General features: G+C 38.2%; 1 protein-coding gene across 38 annotated transcripts in view; it reads right to left on the reverse strand.

Moving 5' to 3' along the window:
- Window positions 1-22705, reverse strand: part of DOCK3 (dedicator of cytokinesis 3) — a 437902-nt gene that overhangs the window by 188427 nt on the left and 226770 nt on the right. For all 38 annotated transcript variants that reach the window (XR_011426887.1, XR_011426886.1, XR_011426884.1 and 35 more), the window contains 2 exons: window positions 15028-15069; window positions 14256-14410 (listed from right to left, as the gene is read on the reverse strand). Coding sequence is in view for 34 of the 38 variants with exons in the window: in XM_023621222.2 (XP_023476990.2) it covers window positions 14256-14410; window positions 15028-15069 (197 nt within the window). In the remaining 4 variants the exon portion in view is untranslated. The remainder of the gene's footprint in view (window positions 1-14255; window positions 14411-15027; window positions 15070-22705) is intronic.

Genomic DNA, 22705 nt, shown 5'->3' on the forward strand with positions numbered 1-22705 from the left:
TGCTGTTTCAATCTCCTTACTGGTGATCGGTCTATTCAAATTTTCTACTTCTTCTTGGTCCAGTTTTGGAAGGTTGAGTGTTACTAAGAATTTATCCATTTCTTCTAGATTACCCAATTTTTTGGTGTATTGCTTTTCATAGTATCTTCTTATTATCTTTTGTATTTCTGAGGTGTCTGTTGTAATCTCTTCTCTTTCGTTTCTGATTTTATTTATTTGAGCCTTCTCTCTTTTTTTCTTGGTGAGTCTAGCTAAGGGTTTGTCAATTTGGTTTATCTTTTCAAAGAACCAGCTCTTGGTTTCATTAATTTTTCTTTCTTTTTTTTTTAGTCTCTATTTTGTTTATTTCTGCTCTGATTTTTATTATTTCCTTCCTTCTGCTGATTTGGGGCTTTGTTTGTTGTTGTTTTTCCAGTACCTTTAGATGTGCTTTAAGATGGTCTATTTGGGATTTTTCTTCTTTGTTGAGGTAGGCCTGAACTGCTATAAACTTCCCTCTTAGAACCGCTTTTGCTGTATCCCACAGATTTTGGCATGTTGTATTCTCATTTTCATTTGTCTCCAGGAATTTTTTTATTTCTCCTTTGATTTCTTCACTGACCCAATCGTTGTTCAGAGGCATTTTGTTTAATCTCCACATTTTTGTGACTTTTCTGCTTTTCTTCCTGTAGTTGATTTCTATTTTCCTACCTTTGTGGTCAGAAGAGATGCATGGTACTATTTTGATCTTCTTAAATTTATTGAGATTTGTTTTGTAGCCTAAGATGTGATCAATCCTGGAGAATGTTCCATGTGTACTTGAAAAGAATATGTATTCTGTGGTTTTTGAATGGAATGTTCTGTATATACCTACTAAGTCCATCCGGTCTAATGTGTCCTTTAAGGCCAGTGTTTCCTTACTGATCTTCTGTTTGGATGATCTATCCACTGGTGCAAGTGGAGTGTTAAAGTCCCCTACTATTACCGTCTTATTATTTCTCCTTTTATGTCTGTTAATAATTGCTGTATATATTTAGGTGCTCCTATGTTGGGTGCATAGATATTTACAAGTGTTATATTTTTCTTGTTGGATTGTTCCCTTTATCATTATGTAGTGCCCGTCTTTGTCTCTTGTTACAGTTTTTGTTTTAAAGTCTATTTTGTCTGATATAAGTATTGCTACCCCTGCTTTCTTTTCTTTGCCATTTGCATGGAATATCATTTACCATCCTTTCACTTTCAGTTTGTGAGTTTATTTAGGTGTGAAGTGTGCCTCTTGTATGCAGCATATACATAGGTCATGTTTTTTTATCCAATTCGCCACCCTATGGCATTTGATTGGAGCATTTAGTCCACTGACGTTTAAAGTACCTATTGATAAATATGTATTTATTGCCATTTTGTTACCTTTTTTTTGGGTGTTTTAGTAGTTCTCCTCTGTTCCTGTCTTTTTCTCTTGCTCTGTTCTCTTGTGGTTTGATGGCTATCTTTAGTAATAGGTTTTATTTCTTTCGTCTTACTTTTTTGCTTTCTTATTATATGTTTCTGACTTGTGATTACCATGAGAATCCTATATAATATTCTATGTATATAACAGTCTATATCAAGTTGATACTCTTTAGCTTGACCTTTTTCTAAAAGCTCTACTTTTTCACTCCCTTCCTCCCACATTTTATGTTTTTCAAATCACATATAGTCTCTTGTTTAGTGTGTGTCCACCCATTACCCTCTTATCATTGAAATAGGTGATTTTACTACACTTGTCTTTTAACCTTCATATCATCTTCGCAGGCAGTTAATCTGCTAGTTTTACTATATTTTTACCTTTACAAGTGATTTTATTGCCTGGTTTTGTTGTTGCTGTTGTTGTTTTGTTTTTTTGATAATAATTTTTTTATCTCTATTTGTGGTCATTGCTTTCCCACTTAAATAAGTTCCTTCAGCATTTCTTGTAGAACTAGTTTCTTGGTGATAAACTCCTTTATTTTTGCTTGTCTGGGAAGCTCTTTATCTCTCCTTCCAATCTGAATGACAGCCTTGATGGATAGAGCATTCTTGGCTGTAGGTCTTTTCCTTTTAGCACTTTAAATACATCATGCCATTCTCTTCTCGCCTGTAGGGTCTCGGCTGAGAAGTCCACTGATAGCCTGATGGGCTTCCCTTTATATGTTGCTTGTGGTCTTTGAGATCCCGATTTCAATTCCTCTGGATATATACCCAGAAATGGGACTGCTGGATCATATGGCAGTTCTATTTTCTATTTTTTTCTATCTTATTTTTTATTGAGGTTATGATGGTTTACAACCTTGTGAAATTTCAGTTGTACATTATTACTTGTCAGTCATATCAGAGGTGGATCACTTCACACTTTGTGCACACTTGCTACCCCCCCTTTCCCGTGGTAACCACTCATCTGTTCTCTTTGTCCATGTGTTTGTTTATCTTCCACATATGAGTGGAGTCATACAGAGATTGTCTTTCTCTAGCTGGCTTATTTCAATTAACATAATACCCTCAAGGTCCACCCATGTTGTTGCAAATGGGATGATTTTATCCTTTTTTTCTGGCTGAGTAGTATTCCACTGTATATATATACCATATCTTCTTTATCCAGTCATCAGTCAATCGGCACTTAGGTTGCTTCCATGTCTTGGCTATTGTAAACAATGCTGCAGTGAACACAGGGGTGCATGAGTCTCTTTGAATTGCTGATTTCAAGTTCTTTGGAATAGATATCCAGTAGTGGGATGGCTGGGTCATATGGTATTTCTATTTTTAATTTTTTGAGGAATCTCCATACTGTTTTGCATAGTGGCTGCACAGTTTGCATTCCCACCAGCAGCATATGGGGGTTCCTTTTTCTCCACACCTCTCCAACATTTGTTATTTTTAGTCTTAGCAATTATAGCCATTTTAACCAGTGTAAGGTGGCATCTTAGTGTAGTTTTGATTTGCATTTCCCTGATGATCAGTGATGATGAGTATCTTTTCACGTGCCTATTTGCCATCCGTGTATCTTCTTTGGAGAAACATCTGTTCATATCCTCTGCCCATTTTTTGATCAGGTTCTTTGATTTTTTGTTGTTGAGTTGTGTGAGTTCTTTATATATTATGCAGATTAACCCTTTGACAGATATATGATTTCCAAACGTTTTTTCGCAGTAGGTGAGTTGTGTTTTTGTTTCAATCCTGTTTTCCCTCGCCTTGTAGAAGCTCTTTGGTCTGATGAAGTCCTATTTGTTTATTCTTTCTAGTGTTTTCCTTGTCTGAGAAGACATGTTGTCTGAAAAGATCCTCTTAAAACTGATGTCAATGAGTGTACTGCCTATGTATTCTTCCAGAAGTCTTATGGTTTCAGGTCTTACCTTTAAGTCTTTGATCCTTTTTGAGTTTATTTTTGTGAATGGTGTAAAAGAATGGTCTATTTTCATTCTTTCACATGTGGCTGTCCCGTTTCCCCAACACCATTTGTTGAAGAGACTTTTTTCCCTCCATTGTATATTCTCAGCTCCTTTGTCAAAGATTAGCTGTCCATAGATGTGTGCTTTTATTTCTGGGCTTTCAATTCTATTCCATTGATCTATGTGCCTTTGCAGTTTATTTTGATGTCAGGGATTGTGATGTCTCCAGCTTTGTTCTTTTTTCTCAGGATTGCTTTAGCAATTCAGGGTCTTTTTTTTGCTCTGTATGAATTTTAGGATTGTTTGTTCTATTTCTGTGAAGAATGTCATTGGGACTCTGATTGGGATTGCATTGAACACGTAGATTGCTCTAGGTAGTATGGACATTTTCACTATGTTTATTCTTACAATCCATGTGCATGGAATGGAATGTCTTTCTATTTCTTTATGTCCTCATCAATTTCTTTCAGGAAAGTCTTGTAGTTTTCATTGTATAGATCTTTCACTTCCTTGGTTAAATTTATTCCAAGATATTTTATTCTTTTGTTGTGATTCTGAATGAGATTGTGTTCTTGAGTTGTCTTTCTGTTAGTTCATTATCAGAGTTTAGTAATGCTACTGATTTATGTAAGCTAAGTTTGTACCCTGTAACTTTGCCATAATTGTTGATTACTTCTAATAGCTTTCAATGGATTTTTTAGGGTTTTCTATATATAAGATCACGTAGTCTGCAAACAGTAAGAGTTTCACTTCTTCATTGCCTATTTGGATTCCTTTTATTTCTTTTTCCTGACTAATTGCTCTGGCCAAAACCTCCAGTACTATGTTGAATACGAGTGGTGAGAGTGGGCACCCTTGTCTTGTTGCTGTTCTCAGAGGGATGGCTTTCAGTTTTTCCCCAATGACTATCATGTTGGCTGTGGACTTGTCATATATGGCCATTACTATGTTGTGGTACTCTCCTTCTATACCCATTTTATTGAGAGTTTTTATTATAAATGGATGTTGGATCTTGTCAAATGCTTTCTCTCTGTCTATTGAGATGATCATTTGGTTTTTGTTCCTCATTTTGTTAATGTGGTGTATCATGTTGATTCACTTGTGGGTGTTGAACCATCATGGTGTCCCTGGTATAAATGCTACTTGATCATGGTATATGATCTTTTTAATGTACTGTTGTATTCGATTTGCTAGCATTTTGTTGAAGATTTTTGCATCTATGTTCATCAGTGATATTGGCCTGTAGTTTTCCTTCTTTGTGTTGTCCTTGTCTGGTTTTGGGATCAGGGTGATGTTGGCTTTGTAGAATGCATTAGGAAGTTCTCCATCTTCCTCAATTTTCCGGAATAGTTTGAGAAGGATAGGTCTTAAATCTTTGAACATTTGGTAGAATTCTCCAGAGAAGGTATCTGGTCCTGGACTTTCATTTTTTGGGGGGGTTTTGATTGCTGTTTCAATCATTTGTTGAGGCTTGCTTTGTTTCCCAACATATGGTCTATCCTTGAGAATGTTCCATGCACACTTGAGAAGAATGTGTAACCTGCTGTTTTGGGATGAAGTGTTCTTATATAGATCTATCAAGTTCATCTGGTCTAGTTTTTCATTTAATTCTACAATTTCCTTGTTGACTTTCTGTCTGGATGACCTATCCATTGGTGTTAGTGGGGTGTTGAGGTCCTCTACTATTGTCGTATTGTTGTTGATATCTCATTTTAGTTTTGGTAACAGTTGCTTTACATACTTTGGTGCTCCTGTGTCAGGTGCATATATATTCATAAGTGTTATGTCTTCTTGGTGGAATGTCCCTTTTATCATTATAAAATGCCCCTCTTTGTCTCTCTTTACATGTTTTGCCTTGAAGTCTGTCTCATATAAGTATGGCCACACCTGCTTTCTTATGTTCACTATGAACTTGGAGTATCATCTTTCATCTTTTCACTCTGAGTCTGTGTTTGTCTTTGGGGCTGAGGTGTGTTTCCTGGAGGCAGCATATTGTTGGGTCTTGTTCTTTAATCCATCCTGCCACTCTGTGTCTTTTGTTTGGATAATTCAATCCATTTACATTTAGAGCAATTATTGAAATGTGGGGGCCTAATGCTGCCATTTTATCGCTCGTTTTCTGATTTTCCTGCATTTCCTTTGTTTCTCGTCCCATGAACTTTGGACTACCAATTCAGTTAGGGAGTTTTCTATGTTGGTTTTCTTCTTATTCGTAATCTGTGTCTCTGTTCTAATTATTTGTTTAGTGGTTACCATGTGGTTTGTATAAAACATCTCATAGGTGAGATAGTCCATTTTCTGATAGCCTGTTATTTTGTTAGACTAAGCTGGTTCCATCCCTTACCTCTTCTTCTTCTGGGTTGTTACTGTTACATATTTTTTTCTTCTTGTGTTGTGAGTTTGTGGTTAAAATGACAAGATTATATTTATTCTTGGTGTTTTCCTTCCCCTTATCTTTAATGTTATACTTAAGCATTGGCCAACCTGTTCTAATGAAGAGCTGCAATTTTCTGATTTTGTCTTTCCACTTATCTCCTTTGCTCAGGGTTTTGTAACCACTTTCCTTTTTGTGTGTGTGTCAGGTATGAGGGCCTTCCTGAGCATTTCTTGTGGGGGGAAGGGGTCTTTTAGCGATGCACTTCCTTAGCTTTTGTTTATCTGGGAAAGTTTTTATTTTTCCATCATACTTGAATGATATTTTCGCTGGATAGAGTATTCTTGGCTGCAAGTTTTTGTCTTTCAGAGTTTTGAATATATCATTCCACTCTCTCCTAGCCTGTAAGGTACCTGCTGAGAAATCTGCTGACAGCTTGACAGGTGTTCCTTTCTAGGTTATTTTCTTCTGCCTAGCTGCCCTTAATATTTTCTCTTTGTCATTGACTTTTGCAATCCTCACTACTATATGCATTGAGGTTGGTTTTTTTACAGTGATAAAATTTGGATATCTATTAGCTTCTGTCACATGGATTTCCAGCTCCCTCCCCAGGTTTGAGAAGTTCTTAGCTATTATTGCTTTGAACAAGCTTTTTGCTCCATTCTCCTCTCTTCTCCCTCTGGGATACGATAATCCTTATGTTGCATTTCCTAAGTGAGTCAGATATTTCTCAGAGAGTTTCTTCACCTCTTATTAGTCTTAGTTCTCTCTCCTCCTCTATCTGAAGCATTTCTATATTCCTATCCTCCAAACTGCTAATTCTGTCCTCCATATTATCAGCCCTACTGTTCAGGGAGTCCAGATTTTTCTTTATCTCCTCCATTGTGTTTTTCATCTCCAACATTTCTGATTGCTTCTTCTTTATAGTATCAACCTCTTTTGTGGTGTAGTTGCTGATCTCATTGAGTTGTCTATCTGCATTCTCTTTCAACTCATTGAGTTTTTTAATGATAGCTATTTTGAATTCTTTGTCATTTAGATTATAGATTTCTGTGTCTCCAGGATTGTTTTCTGGGTACTTGTCATTTTCCTTCTGTTCTGGAGAGTTAATATATTTTTTCAAACTGCTTGATGGTGTGGATTTATGCCTCTGCATAGACACAGAGTTTGGTTACTGCTTCCACTTACTGCCACTGGGGGGGGAGGGCAGCAGCTGCATAATCTGCACCAACCAGGATCCCTATCAGTTGTTCCTGACTGAGCCTGGGCCCCTCCTTGGGATCGCAGTGGCCCTGTGGGGTTTCCCATCAGCTGTGGGAACAATCACACAAGGGCTTTGGGTTGCTGGTGCCTGCTCCCACAGAACTGCCTAGACATGCTCCCTCCTTAGGGTCTGCAGTGGTGTTATGGGCTTTCATGGCAGCCGAGAGCTGGTTTGCCCAGACTCACAGCTCTGCCACTGTCTGGTTGTGCTGGATCTCATTTGTCCACTCTGGGCTGCAGCAGAGCTATGGGCATCTAATGCAGCCAGCAGTTAGCCAACAGTGTACAAAACTGCAGAAAATATTTCTAAATCAAAAAGTAAGTATCAAAAGTATACTTATTCTCTAAATCCTCCATAACACTTGTTATCTTTTTGACAGTGATCCTAAAAATTATGAGGTGATATAGCATTGTGGTCTTGATTTACATTTCCCTGTTGATTTGTGACACTGAGTACCTTTTCAAAGACCTGCTGGCTATGTATATGTCTTCTTTGGAGAACTGTCCGTTCAGTTCCTTTGCCCATTTTTTAATTGGGTTATTTGGGTTTTTTTTGCTATTGAGTTGTAGAAGTTCCTTAAGTATTTTGGATATTAACCCTTTATCAGATATATGGCTTAGAAATATTTTCTGCAGTTTTGCAGGTTGCCTTTTCATTTTGCTAATTATTTCCTTTGCTGTGCAGAATAAACTTTTTTAGTTTGATGTAATCTCACTTTATTTTTGCTTTTGTTGTGTTTTTGGTGTCATATCTAAAAAGTCATTGCCAAGGCCAAAGTCAATAAGCTTTTCCCCTATGTTTCCGTCTAGGCGTTGTACAGTTGCAGGTCTTACATTAAGTCTTTAATCATTTTGAGTTGATTTTTGTATATAATGGAAGGGTAAAACTTCATTCTTTTGCATATGGATACCCAGTTTTCCCAACAATCATTTATTGAAGACTACCCTTTCTCCATTGTATATTCTTGGCACCCTTGTGAAAGATCAGTTGACCATATATGCATGGGTTTATTTCTGGGCTCTCTATTCTGTTCCACTGGTCGTTATGCCTATTTTTAATCCCTTACCATACTGTTTTGATTACTGTGGCTTTGTAATATATTTTGAAATTAAGAAGTGTGATGCTCCCAGTTTTGTTCAATTGTTTCTTCTCCTGTACTTCTTTCTCAACCTTAAATGAACTAAATTACTTGGCAGCACATTGTACATGTTAGGTACATAAAATTTTTTCTTAATGACTGAAATATTCCCTATGTTTTAGCCTTTGCTCTCTTTACATGCTCACACTTTTTCAAATAACTTTGTTTCTGCATGAAGGAACTATCCCCATGAAAATTCTCCTCTTCATCTGTGGCATCTCACCTGCATCCCAGCTGTTCCCACCACATGGCCTGTGGGTTGTTTAGCTATCACTTCAAACTCAAGATAGCCAAAACTGAACTCATCATTTCTCTCATTCAGCTGGCTTTCAATTATTGTAGCAGCACTCTCCTTGTTTCCAACATCAAAAACCATTGAGTTATATGTATTAAAAAGAGAAAGAGATAAAAGGAAGAACTAAGTTTGTCGCTAATTTTGCAGACTACTTATCCATTCAACAAATAATTACTGAGTACCTACCATATGCCAACACTCTCTTAGGTTTAGGAGATTTTCTGGTGAATCAGATAAAAAAAATCTCTGTTCTCATAGAGCTTACAGTCCAGCAGTGGGACACAGAGAATGAAGAAGACAAATACGCAAACTATTTAGTACGCTAAATGGTATTAAGTGCCTAGGAAAAATATAAAGCAAGGAAGGGACATTGAGAATATGTATGTGTATTTGGGAGCTCACATTAATAATGGTTTCAATTCTAGACAGGGTGGCCAGGAAAAGCCTGAGAGGGTGATATTTGAATAATAACCTAAAGAAGGTGAGGATTAAAGTACCATGAGGATATCCAGGAAACAACTGGTGCAAAAAAAGGGCCTAAAGTAGGAACACGTGTCACATTTTCAGGGAACAGTAAAGAGGCCATTGTAGAGTGATCAAGGAAGGAACGATGGGAAATTAGGTTATAGAGGTGATGAGGCTGGGGTCAGATCTTATAGGACAAGACGGCCTTTCATCTCTAACCTTACTGCTAGCCCCCTTATCCTGGGGTCTTATCACTTCATGTCTGCCACAGTTTCTAACTCATCTATTTTCCAGTTTAACATATATACTACCACTGTGATCATCTCAAATCACCACCTTCAACATGTCATTCTCCTGACCAAGGACTCATAAGGGTTACCTAACGTATTAAGTCTCAATTAGTATACAGGGTTTTCAGGGCTATCCTAGACATATTTAATCTTGTCTCTAGCACTCGTTTTCTGATTGGATGTTTACTGTGCTCTCTCTTTGTTCAAGGGACCGTGAACAGTCAAAGACAGGTAAGAAACAGGTTCAAGACTTGGAGTTTACTGTCAACAAAATTTTTCCTAGCTCTAATAGCTTCTTCTAACTTCCTGCACACATACACTGATGTCTTTACTGTTTCTGACTCATGCTTTTGCCTCTGCTACTTTTCATTCTTGAATATCCTCTCTTCTTGAATTTACAATAAAATCCAAAATCATTCCCTGGTTATAAGGCTCTGCATAATGTGGTCCCTGATTATCTCTTCAACTGCCTCTTGTGATATCTTTTCCTTCTCTCACTTACTACATTCCAACAACACTGACCACTCCTCAGTTCTTTGAACGTACCAAGTTTTTCCCTGCATCTAGGCCTTCTTCTGCCTAGATCACATTATCCACTCTTTCTGCTTACTCATATTTTGAGCCTTGGCTTGGAAGCCATGAGAGCTTCCCCTCACTCCAATCTACATGAGATTTCATAGCACCCTGCATGATTTTCCTTTTAGCACTTATCACAATTTTTAAACTATACACTTATTAATGTGATCATGTATTTAATAATCTCTCTACTAGAGAGAGTTGGTCTCTCTAGTAGATTGTAAGCTCCAGGAAGACGAGCAGATATCTCTCTTGCTCACTCTCTCTAGCATCTATCCCAATATCTGGCAGATGCTTAATAAATATTCACTGAACAAATGAATTAAAAGACTCTATCCTGAATCTCGGATACTCTTTAATTGAACTACTTTCATTTTCTTCCAGAGCCCTTTCTGGCTTCTCAGTCTCTCAATGATCCTCTTCTTCCCTGACTACTTTTTCCTGTTTTTAAATAGTTCCCATGAATTCAAAACCCTGCTGACAATTGATCCAGCTCATCATGACAGGAAAAGCCATCTCTCTCAGTATATTACGTTGTAAAACTAACTGTATCTCTTTCCCAAACTATACAATTTAATCCTAAATATAAAACAAAGTCTGAAATGTAACTGATTAGAAAAAATATATAAAACCACCAGGATTTGGAGAGGACTTCCTTTTTTTAGCTTAGAAAAACTCTATAAAAGTTTCTATCTTAACAGGTTGTATTTCTTGTTTGTTTTTCCCTGATTTCTTATTGTGCTTAAAGTCTTACCACATGTCAGTAAGACATGTTCCCACCTTACTTTTCCACTCAGCTTGTTTGGGTATCAAAAATCAGGAACAACATGTTTCACATCTTTTAGGAATCTTATAATGACCTGTCCAAACCTCCTCAGGATCAGGGACATTTGTTTTTAACCTCTAAATCCCTCGCAGTTATTGCAAGGGCCTACAAACAAGAAACCCTCAATAAAAGCTACAGTTAAACTGTTTAATTACATGAAAATTTCTTGATTCATAGGTGATTGATTGGTACTTATTTGATAGATGCACTGATTCATTCATAAGCTCAATAAATATTTATTTAATGCTCCAATATCCAAAGTCCTGTGCTTAGCACTAGGGAGAAAATGGAACAAAAAACACACAAAGAAGCTCACATTCCAGTGGAGGAAGTCTATATGCATGTGTACAATTACAAATAATAGCTAGTAATGGGATAAAGCTAGGTACAGGGTGTCATCATGGGTGCAATGAAACCCCAGAGCCTGATCCTACATATAGACTGAGGAAAGTTTCATAAAGTTGAGTTTTAAAGAATGGACAGGAGTTTACTAAGCCAACAAGAGTAGGGCATCATGAAAGAGTAAGGCATGTTTAGGGAAGCTGAATAAGTCATCAGGAGTAAAAGAGGATTCATGAAAAAAGATTAGAGAAATAGGCAGAATTATATCATGCTGGTCCTTTTATGCCACACTAAGTAACAAGGGCTTTAAGTTAAGTGGGAGCTGACGTGAACAGTTTGCATTTTTAAAAGAGAAGTAATAGCGATGGTGTGGAGAATAACTCAGGGTAGGAAGACAGTAGATTCAGGGAGTCTACATTTGGGGAGAAATGTGAAGGATCTGGGGTGACAGTGGGGATGGAGTGGGAGCAGTGATTTGATTAATATTTAGAAAATAGACAGAATACAGTGATTAATTGAGATAGAGAGGGAGAAGACTAAGAAGACTCCTAAGTTTCTGACATGGATCTCTGAGCAAATGATAATGTCCTTCACTTGATTTAAGGAGCACAGGAGGAAGTATATGTGTCAAGAAAGAAAATGCATTTAGTTTAGACATGTTGAGGTAGAACTGTCTGGGGGACATCCAAGGGCAGATGTTTGGTAGGAAAAAGGACATGAAGACCTGAAGCTCACGGGAGAGGTCTTCATTGGAGATTTAGATCTCAAGGCTAAATATTTATGATTCTGTTCAGAATGATGAAATGTCACAAAACATAGAGCTACCAAGGCCTTGCCAGCTGCTGCTTCTTCCCTCCTGCAGATCATCTAATATTCACACATCAGTCAACATATGTATAAGAATGCAGTATGTGGGTTTGCAATTTGTCATTCACTTTAACTCCTCTAGATTTGCCTGTGGAATCAGCAGTGAGACTTAAAGTGGAGGAATATCTGGTCTTCTCTTTAGCCTGCTCCCTCTGCTCACATGTACTGTTTGGCACAGAGGTGAGAGTGTTCTGGTAATGCTTAACAGTAGACTAGCACCATTTGATTGGAGACTAGACTAGCAATATTTGATTGGAAAGAGAGTCACTCAAGGACTTCTCTTGAGGGGAACAAACAATTAAACCAATTGCTCTGTATCAATACTCTGTGTACCTGATGAAATACATCCCTAACCTTTCATGACTTCTGACAACTGCTTCAAGAAAATAATACATGACCAATTTAATACCTAATCATAATGAAAGCGTAATTATCTGGTAATTTTAGCTCAATATCAGCTAAAATTTTTGAGAGCTTATAGAACTACATAAATCCTAATGGAAAGAAGAAAGAACATTTATTGATTAAACCCAGATCTAAAATTCTGCTTATTACTTCACTCTTAAAACTAAAGAAAGTGGATGATATTTTCAACTAAGGATCTTATATTTATATTACGTGAGTGGGAAGGTGATATAGTTCTGTAATGTCGAGGGATTTTTAAATGACCTACATACACATTTCCAGCAACTCCACAAAAAAAATTTTATTTTATAGTTCCTCTTTTAAAATGTTTTTTTATTTATTAAGGCTAAGTTATAAACAATAAGTCCAAAGATAAATCAACTGGTGCAATGCATGGATTACAAACCAGAGCAGCAGGGTGCCTCTGCTGGGCTGGGAGCTTGTCTGTGCAATAAGCCCAATAAAGCATGTACTGGACACAGGCACTGTGTGAGGTACTAGGATCACAGAGAGAGAAGGCACAGTCCCTGGCACTCAAGGATGACAAAGTGGTGTGCTCTGGTTTTCAAACTGCAACCCATGGACTTTCAATGGTTCCACAGAATATTGGGTGGGCAGGAGAATAGTGAGATTCCTATTATTTCCCCTTTCCCTTCAATAGTGGAGTAGTTCTATTTAATTTGTTTCATACACTGAACTTGCTCACAAAATTTAGCTTGAAGAAAGAATTCTTCCAGACACAAAAATAAACAATAAAGTTTACAAACCTTCAGTCTAATAGAAAAAACAAGAGCAGGCAAAATCCATACCCATGCAGCCCTGGCCTGTAGTCTTGCCTGTGTGTAGCAGCTGTTGCTGCCATCACCGCCACTACTACCTTCTCTACCACAGTTTTCCTAGAAGCACATATTGGGAGCCATTGGTGACAAGGAAAAACCCACATGCCCTCATTAATGAGTATATCATTTTATTCCTATGCCAAAGTGAAACACAGTCCTTTAACTTTGGGGTGGGTAGTGGTCAAGACCAGAGGCACTGTGGAGCATGCAAATTAACTGCTTTCCTTTTATACTCTGTTATAACTTCCATTTTTAATTTTCCCACATGTAACACAGAACTGGAAAAGTGAACAACTGTTTCACAGTTGTTTTCAAATTTTAAGTAAAAAAACAAAACAAAAAACCCATAAAGCACTCTTAACACAGGAAGCCACCAAACAATATAAAATTATCCCAAGATTTATTTTCTCTCTGTCCCACCTAGACGATGACTACAGAGAAATGTTTGGACTTCCTAAAATTCCAACTTAGCTACAAAGGTCATCTCATCCCATCATAGCCTTGCTGGCCTCCAGAAGAAGAGAAGCCTAGAGTGTCTCCTTGATTCCTCCCTACCTTTCAAGGACAAAAGCACTGCTGCACTTGCTCATGCTTTAAGGCCTCAGTGCTCTGCCAAGCTATGTGTCAGCTCCTTTCTGCATCCCCTCCTCCAATCTAAGGCAAAGATGAACAACGGAGTCAGGCCAACCTTCTCTTCTTCTTAGAAGATGCTCTCCCCTTCACAGGGCTGGAAAGGCATTGAAGGCTGGGGCTACCCTCAGACAGGACACCATTAGCTTATTTCCCTGTGACTCCTCTCTCCCAGTTGCAGAAGGGAGAGTCCAGGGCTTCCTGCATTCTAGAACTTGCCCTCTTTGCTGGTGTTGCTTTGTTTTATGTTTCTACTATGTGTTTTCTCTGGCAGTTTATCTTCTCTGAACACATGCATCCTTTTCTCTCCCTGAGGTGATGATAGCCAAGACTGGGATTTGAGCTTCGATGTGGAAATAGGCATAGAACAAAAAAGAGGCCACATGTGCCTTCAGGGTACACTGGGATTTGAGGCAAAACTCCCAGCTAAGTAAGAGGAGGCCACTTTATCTTGTTTTGCCTCCTCTGTGTACCTATCTTCTCTGAAGGCCAGAGATGCCTATGACCCAGGCCATACCATACTAACACAGTCTCAACCTCACCAGAACATCTAGTAAATTTTACCTGATCTGCTTGCCTTCTCTCATATCATATAAGGAAAAGAAGACATCAGTATCTTCCCCAATGGTATTGTAGGTGAAACTCTTCAGACTGAGAAAGAAGTGATGTGGCACTGGCATCCGACAGGTTTCCCCATGACGTGGGCGCATTGTATCTACCTAATAAGGAATGCAAAAGACAGTGATTTCTGTTGTTCATTACACTAATCATAAATAAAATGAAAACTAAATGACTAACTCTCCTCATATTGCTGAAGGGGATCATTTAAAAGAGAGACTGAAGGTGTTTTCTCTGCTAGTAGAGGGTGCTGCATCAATATGCTTGGTTTGAGGTGGACAAATAGGCAGCTGGGAGAAGTAAACAGAGTGAAAGAGACATGGGAACAGTAATTCCAACTTACAGTGAACTCAAAATCTCCATCAGGTCACAAACATCTAAATTCTTCAGGGAACCATTTTCAAAGACATTTCTTGGACCCCGATATACCTGATTTACACTGTCAGATGGTAACAGTTACCATTCTAAAAGACATTTTTATTTTCTCCCAGACTAATTCATTTCAGTCTCTCAGTCTGCTGCTTTCAATTGTGCTTATGTAAATTTGCACAGAGGAGTGGAGACTGGCCAAATCTGCTTGGAGGTCAGGCCTCCTTAGGTGAAAGGCACCACACATTCAAGAAGTCAGGGGTGTCTGTCATTTCCTGGTACATCCCTATGTTGTGATCTCTTGAAAGAGTTGAGGGAAAAGACTGGGAGGCCTGATTAAACTGCTTACCTGGGATGTGCTTTGCTGTACACTCTGCCGGCTAGATAAATGCTATGGAAAGAAAGAAAAAAAAAATTCACTCAACTAGGAAGGAAACTAGTTTGTATTAAGTACCTTCTATATGTTAGAGATTCTGCTACATCTTTTATACATATCATTTCATTTAACTCTGATAACTTTGTTAGACAAATGTTATTCATATTTGATGGAGACAACGAAGGCCTAGTGTAAGGAAGTGATTTGCAAAAGGTCACACAGCAAGAAAGCAGCAAAGTCTGGGTTCAAACCCAAGCCCCTCCAGCTCAGAGTACCAGCCAAGTCACAGGTGGGTGCTTGCTACTGGATTTCTGCTTTGGTACTGTCCTCTCCACACAGTGTACCACATCCTGAGCTGCATGATCCAGCTTCTTCAGGCTCTCTGAAAGAGGAGGAGGTGTTGCCTTTAGCCAAAAGGGGCTTCCTCCCAAACATCTCTTCATACTGTTCCTGTGCTGTTGGCTGAAGTTAGAAGAAGCAAGTTCCAATCCCAGCTTTACGCAAATGGGTTGTGAAGCTTTAGACAAATTGCTTACTCTCTCCAAGAGACATTTCCCTCAACTTTAAAACTGAGATAAAAGCTTTTATTGTCTTCCTCATAGAGTTATTATGAGGCTCAAATTGTGTAATAAGAAGTACCAGGACATAGAAGTTAGGGACCTAAGCGCAGAAGCCAGGACACATAGCTTTAAATCTTGACTCACACTTGTGCTTCCTCATCTGTAAAGTGAGGATAACATTTTATGCTGAACTCAACCTCATAGGGTTTTGTGCAGACTAACCCAGTATAGTACCTATCATAATGTAAATGGTTGATAACTGTTATCTATAATTATTTCCTCTTACTATTGGTATTCTTCTTCATAATTAGTTATTATAGAAAACTCAGCCACATTTAGAAGTAAACCCTAACCAGGAAGAATGGTGGGTTCACAAACATTCAGTCTCTGATTTTGGTAAACTCAATAATGAGCTATCCTGCTCCCTTCTGGGTCCTGGAGATGTGAGACAGCCTCATTTGGTGAACTGTTGCATATCACGTGTGTAAGAAGAATGGCTGTTGAGTCGAATTGTTTCATTTTTTCCCCAAATACACACACATAACCCTAAATAAAATGGAAGTACAATTGAATATTAATTTAAATGTCTTAATAGCTATATCTGATAATTATTAAATATTCATGTGCATATTAGCTAATTATTATTGACTATTAATGCTCATTCATAAGACTATATAGTCCCATGATACATATTAAATATAATTAAAAACAGGCCTCCACTAGCTGAGGACATCATCACATAGAATGTATATGTACAAAACAAACTTCATATATAAAATAGGCTACAAAAAAGCTCTTAAAAAATCAGTCTTTAAAAAAAAAGTCAAGCTTTCTACAGTTTACTGATCATATTCCACTGGGAAGGTTACTGGCCTAAAATGCTTTCCATTGTTTTATTTTACATTCAGGGGTTGCACTAAGTCATTCTTCTCAAGTGGATTTACTGACTAACTCTTAAAAATGACTACCAATCAAAAACATATATATTCAACTATAACTATATACAAGAGTATACAGTTAATTTCAGTATAAAACATCCCTGTTGACAATAATAAATGCCATTCTAGATTTCAGAGACATCAAATTTTGGGAGAACTTTTCAACCTAGTCTGAAAGCAAACCAGAGAAAGGCATGAAAACTGGCATTTTGAACTGTCTTTCAACGGCACTGTAAGGAAAAACCACTACCCTGTTGTCAGGCTGCCTTTAGCTGGCCGGTTGATACTTCCTTCTTCAGAGCCATCATCAGCTGTATTTGAGCTACAATGTATTATGTTCTCATGTTTGCTACCCAACTCTAGACTTTTCCCTCCCAGGGAGCAAAGTACTTGTCTTAATCATCTTTATATCCTAAGTCTCTAGCAATGTACATCAAAAATATAAATTAATTAAAAAATGCATGTACTACATTACTACCTTTGCCAAATGTTCCCCTGAAAAGAAGTTGTTTTCAGCCCTTTGAAGCCTCTGGTCCCTTTAGTCTACAAAAGTCTACCAATATGGAAAAACACCTGTGCAGCTTAGACATTCTATTCAACTGAATAACACAATTAATTGCCTGTTATATATGTTGGGAATTGTGTTAGGTACTGTGGGCCTTACAAGGAAAAACAAGCCATATCTAGTCAGGATCACCAATGAAACGATGCCTGATTGTTAGTAAACAATCTAATCAATTGACTTAAATCAGGAAATGGAAGTATAAACATTGATCTACTAAAAATATTACTTAGCACTAAAAGATAACAGACTAACACAGTTCCCAACACATGTTAATGTGGAAGGATAACAATAAGGCAGGAGGTTATAATGTGAATGTTCTGTTAGATCTTCCCACAATTTAGAAGCTCTCATATTATGTAATCTTCAAGTGTCTACATTCCCAAAAGAGGCATAGCTAATTAAGATTAACACAAATACTCTGTTGTTGGCCTTTGAAATGCCTTCTAGTTTCGGCAGTACCAATTCTCTATTACTGAAAGTGTTAGACTTGTTATTATGCAGAAGTAAGCACTGAGGAGCATTAGCGTATTCCTTTGGTTCTTGTCATATAGAATAGAAAATCCATCTGTATATTTAAAGAGATTTTTATCAGTCATTATCACTCAACATTTGTGTAGGGGCTTGATTTTTTTTTAATAAAAAACAAACTGCTCTAAATGCAAACTTAAGGTATAATCCTATATAAACAGGATAAAAAGTTTTCTTATAAAATGTGTGGCAAGGAGTATTATTACAATCAGAGTTTCATATTGAGTCTTTGTAATCTCCCGCAACAGATTTAAATGTTAATACAAAAAGATTTTAATAGGTTATTCCTTTGAACCTTGTTGATAAATTTAAGATTTAACCAAAACATTGACTATGCATTTACTGTATGCAATTCAATGTAAAAATAAGTGGTTTTCAATGAATTTATGGATTCTCAAAATCAGTTTTTTGGGGCTGGCCTGGTGGTGCAGCGGTTAAGTTCACATGTTCCACTCCGGTGGCCCAGGGCTCACTGGTTTGGATCCCAGGTGTGGACCTACGCAACACTCAGCAAGCCATGTTGTGGCAGGCATCCCATGTATAAAGTAGAGGAAGATGGGCATGGATGTTAGCTCAGAGCCAGTCTTCCTCAGCAAAAAGAGGAGGATTGGGGGCAGACGTTAACTCAGGACTAATCTTCCTAAAAAAAAAAATCAGTTTTTCCTTCATCATATCTAATTCTTTCTAACTAAAAGCAAACACATGGGATAAAAAGACAGAAAAATCAGGGGCTGGCCCAGTGGCGCAGTGGGTAAGTGTGCACATTCCACTTCAGAGGCCTGGGGTTTGCCGGCCCGGATCCCAGGTGCAGACACGGCACCACTTGGCAAGCCATGCTGTCGTAGCCGTCCCACATATAAAGTAGAGGAAGACAGGCACGCATGTTAGCTCAGGGCAAATCTTCCTCACCAAAAAAAGAGGAGGATTGGCAGATAATAGCTCAGGGCTAATCTTCCTCAAAAAGAAAAGAAAAGAAAAGAAAAAGACAGAAAAATCAGCATAAAATAAAAAGAGACTTGAACTTTAGGCTTTTTTGATAAATCAACATTTTTAATTAACATTTTTATTTATTAAAAGAATATTAGCACATAGTTTTAAAAGTTAAATAGCTCTAAAAGGCTTCCAATAAAATTATCAGTCCTCTGTCCACCCTGTCCTGTTCCCTAGAGATAAGTACCTTCAACTCTTTACCATTTTTTTTTCTAGAATTTATCAAATATTTCTAAATGTCATATTTAGACTGCTCTCTCTTTATCCAATTTTATATTTATCTATTGGCTTCTTATTATGGCAGCTGAGGACTTCCGCATTTGTTTACATTCATTTCCCTTCATCTACCTTCCTAATAGCTCACAAGTTTTAGCTAAAACTTGTTTATACTACTATTGTAACTTTTAAATAATATTTACTACTGAGTAAAATAGTGCACTTAATTACATTTCCTATCTTCTCCTACTTTCTGCTTTTATATTGGAGATACTTAGTTCTATTTAAATTATAGGGCCTTTTCCTATGCCCTCCAACAGCTCTATAAAATACTTTTCAATAACATTCTTCATATGATACAAACTACCAGATATTCTATGAAGTGGTTTTTCTCCTGGAGATATCCCTCCTGGCTATCCTTCTCTGCTTTAATCTGGACCAGTTACTCTCTAGGCCTATGGCACAAATGTCATCCTGGGATTTCCCTCTGATGTTAACCTGAGGATTCTTTGCACCTCTCACTTGAGTCAGAATCCTTTTCCTGGGCACATAATAGCATCTTTTGGTTTACTCCATCATTTTAAAGAAATAATTTATTCTTCAGTAATTTCCTGAAAAGGGGTTGAAGAGAGAGATTTTTTTGAGACTTTGAGTGACTGAAATTTTCTTTAGGCTACTTTCTCAAGTGACTGATAATGTGGCTAAGTGAATAAAGAATTCTAAGTTGAATTTTATTTTCTCTCAGAATTTTAAAGGCGATGCTTCATTATTTTCTAGTTTTCAATGTTGCTATTAGGAAGACAAGTGCTATTCTTACAACAAATCCTTAGTAAGCGACGTATTTTTCTCTCTGGAAGCTTTCAGCTTTAGTGAACTGAAATTTCACAATTAAGTGCTAAATACTTGTTGGGCCCATTCAATCGGGAAACTCGTAACTATGTTCTGGGAAAGTTTTTTTCCCCAGCTTTATTGACATATAAGTCTAAGGGGTACAATGTGATGATTTGATACATATATATACTGCGAAATGAGTAGCACAATCAGGTTAGTTAATACATCCTTCACCTAATATAATTACATTGTTGTTGTTGTTGTGAGAATATTTAAGATCTATTCTTTTAGCAACTTTCAAGTAGACAATACATCATTGTTAACTACAGTCATCACACTGTACATTAGATCCCCAGAACTTAATTCTCTTATAACTGGAAGTTTGTACCCTTTAAGCAACATCTCATTTCCCTCACTCCCCAGGCCCTGGCAACCACCAATCTACTCTGTTTCTATGAGCTCAGCTTTTTTAGATCCCACATATAAGTGAGATCATAAAGTATTTGTCATTCTCTATCTGATTTATTCCATTTAGCATAATGCTCTCAAGTTTCATCAACGTCGTCACAAATGGCAGGATTTCCTTCTTTATTATGGCTGCATCATATTCCACTGTATATATACACCATATTTTCTTTATCCATTCATCCACTGATAAACACTTAAGTTGTTTCCATGTCTTAGCTGTTGTGACTAATGGTGCAATGAACATGGAAATGCAGCTATCTCTTTGAGAACCGGATTTCAATTCCTGTGGATATATGCCCAGAAGTAGGATTATCGGATCATATGGCAGTTCTATTTTGGAGTTTTTGAGGAACCTCTGTACTGTTTTCCATTGTGGCTGTACAAATTTACATTCCCACCAACAGTGCACAAGAATTCTCTTTTTTCCACATCTTTGCCAGCATTTATCTCTTGTCTTTTTGATGACAGGCATTCTAACAGGTGTGAGGTAATATCTCATTGTGGTTTTGATTTGCATTTCCCTGATGGTTAGTGATATTGAACACCTTTTCATGTATTAGTATGTCTTTGGAAAAAGTCAGATCCTTTGCCCATTTTAAAAATCGTATTATTTGGGCTTTTGCTGTTAAGTTTTAGGAGTTCTTTACATATTTTGATACTAACCCTTTGTCAGATATATGGTTTGCAAATATTTTCTCCTATTCTGTTGGTTGACTTCATTTTTTCGTTCCTTTTGCTGCACAGAAACTTTCTGGGGTCTTGATTCTGTTCCATTGGGCTCTGTGTCTGTTTTTATGCCAGTACCATGCTGTTTTGATTAGTAGAGATTAGTAATACGGTTGGAAATCAGGAAGTGTGATGCCTCTAGCTTTGTTCTTTCTCAAGAACTATTCAGGCTATTCAGGGTTTATCATGGTTCCACACAAATTTTAGGGTTATTTTTTCTATTTCTGCGGAAAACGCCCTTGGAATTTTGATAGGGATTGCACTGAATCTACAGATGACTTTGGGTAGTATGGACATTTCAATAATATTAACTTTTCCAATTCATTAACATGGGATATCTTTCCATTTATTTGTGTCTTCTTTAATTTCTTTCACCAACGTCTCACAGTTTTAAGTGTACAGATCTTCCCTTCATTGGCTAAGTTTATTCCTAAGTATTCTATTGTTTTTGATGCTATTGTAAAAGGGGTCGTTTTCTTTATTTCTTTTTCAGATAGTTTGCTGTTAGTATATTCTGATTTTTACAAATGATTTTTGTATGTTGATTTTGTATCCTGAAACTTTGTTGAATTTATTAATTCTAACAGTTTTTTGATGGAGTCTTCAGGATTTTCTACACATAAGATCATGTCATCCCTGTAGCCTTGCTAAGTTGTCTGTACATTTGAAGAGCAGTCACTTCTTCCAGACTTTATGGACTAACTTCAGTAAGGAAAGACCTTCACCTCTGAAAGGAGACATGCTAGAGCATGCTGTGACTTTGTGTCTAGTGGTGCAAGGTGCCAAGTGTGGGTTATATGGCAGCTCTGGGTCCAGAGGTACACGGTTGTCTCATTAGCTCAGGCCACATGGGTCCACAACATCAACAACTACATGATCCTTGGGGAGAGCTGTAGAGGGTCCACAGTGGCTGCAAGGGATGCTAGGGTCCTTGGTGGTTCTTCTAGACGCAGCAGCTAGGGACCAGGGCAGGCAGCAGTGGTGGCCAGAGCTGGTGGTGTGTACATGCTCAGCTGCAGGGGCCATCTGCAGGTGCCTGCAGAGTGGCACGGTGAAGCTGCAAACAGGTAACAACAGCAAGGGCCAGAACCAGCAGGAGTGCTGGTGCCAACTGCAGATGCACTAGCAACTGCAGGGGCCTTGGCTGTAGGCATGCATTCATGCAGCTGTAAAGGCTAGCCATCAGTGCATTTATGGCAGTGGAGGCTGGGCTGGGATTCACGCTGGCACTGTGGAGATGCACAGTTGCTTTAGATGAGCCCAGCGATGCAGGCCAGTGACAAGAGTCAAGGCTAGATCTGGGCCAACAAACAGCTGTGGGGGCCATGGCTGTTAATGTACACTCCTGTGGCTACTGGGGCTCACCATGGTTGAAGGCATGGCAGTGGAGGTCAGTGATAGGAGTCAGGCTCGTGGTGCGTGGGTGCACAGCTGCAGGAGCTAGACATGAGCACATGCACAGTAGTGAGGGTCAGTGATAGGCCCCTAGGCTGGCATTTTACATGCACACTACCGCAGAGGCTGGGGCTGGCTGCTGTTGCATATCTCATTCTCTGGCAAGGGGTGGGGAAGGAACAGGGGAACTTAGGTGGCTGGCATCTGTGAACACCACTACCTGTGGGGTGAAAACTTTACGAGCAAAATCTGCAAGGGTTCTATGGTTGTTGTGCTGGCCATTGGTTTCTTCAGTGATGAAAGATGTGGGGGTTCTCTGTGGAGCTGTCTGTTGGAGTCCATGATGAGGTCCTCGGTGACAAAAGCTAATGGTGTCTGCAGTGTCTTCAAGGGTTATTGAGGTCCTCAGCAACAAATGCTGCTGGGATCCCATG

This window comes from Equus caballus, chromosome 16 (assembly GCF_041296265.1).
Source record: "Equus caballus isolate H_3958 breed thoroughbred chromosome 16, TB-T2T, whole genome shotgun sequence".
Lineage (NCBI taxonomy): Eukaryota > Metazoa > Chordata > Mammalia > Perissodactyla > Equidae > Equus > Equus caballus.